Raw genomic sequence first — 603 nt, 5'->3', positions numbered from 1 at the left:
AGTTCCAACAGGAGTCACACCCATCCCAGGCCCAGCAATAGCAGAGCAGCCCCGGCACCACCGTGCTGTGTCATCCCCCCCGATCCCCTACACATCATTCCCTCTGCCCCCAGCGGTGCCCCCCCCGCTTACCGTACTGATGTGCGCCCCCATGTGGCCGGTGACAGCGGAGCCTAGTCTGCCTGCACTGATCTAATGAAACCAGCGAACGTTCTACGACACGCGCAGCCTCAACTACCAGCCGGCCCCGCCCATCCAGCGCACACTCCTTACCGCGCCACCAATCAAATCCCAGGGGTCGCGCGCCTCAACATTAAGCCACGCCCATCTACTGTGTAGAGACGGTCAGGCGGGGCCAGGCGAAATCCGTTCGGTGATTGGCTGAGCTGGACGTCCGTCAAGACCACTCCCTGAGGCTGGGCATGTTTGAGGAGTGGGCTGTGATTGGCTGGATGAGTTGGCATCTTATCGGAGCATCTAGCGGCTCTGTTATTATTCCGGAGAGATCAGCGGAGCAGAATGGCCACCGAGGCAGCCAGGTGAGTGCCCGGGGTGGCCAGCTCATCCCTGACCTGTGATAGTGCCATATCTGACTTGTGATAG

The 603-nt window shown here is 60.5% G+C and overlaps 2 protein-coding genes across 2 annotated transcripts in view; one reads left to right on the top strand and one right to left on the bottom strand.

The window, feature by feature from the left end:
* The window catches only part of LOC108804621 (NADH-cytochrome b5 reductase 3), a 19,819-nt gene extending 19,555 nt beyond the window's left edge, over positions 1-264 (bottom strand). The window contains exon 1 of the mRNA XM_018576447.1: positions 133-264. Coding sequence (XP_018431949.1) covers positions 133-153 — 21 coding nt within the window. The 5' untranslated portion in view covers positions 154-264. The remainder of the gene's footprint in view (positions 1-132) is intronic.
* A 249-nt stretch (positions 265-513) lies between these two features.
* Positions 514-603, top strand: part of LOC108804623 (poly(U)-specific endoribonuclease-B) — a 15,611-nt gene continuing 15,521 nt past the window's right edge. Inside the window, exon 1 of the mRNA XM_018576449.1 lies at positions 514-539. Coding sequence (XP_018431951.1) covers positions 520-539 — 20 coding nt within the window. The 5' untranslated portion in view covers positions 514-519. The remainder of the gene's footprint in view (positions 540-603) is intronic.

Source organism: Nanorana parkeri, unplaced genomic scaffold, assembly GCF_000935625.1.
Source record: "Nanorana parkeri isolate BGI_ZX_2015 unplaced genomic scaffold, ASM93562v1 scaffold67, whole genome shotgun sequence".
Taxonomy (NCBI): domain Eukaryota; kingdom Metazoa; phylum Chordata; class Amphibia; order Anura; family Dicroglossidae; genus Nanorana; species Nanorana parkeri.
This window is presented reverse-complemented; position numbering and strand designations above follow the sequence as displayed.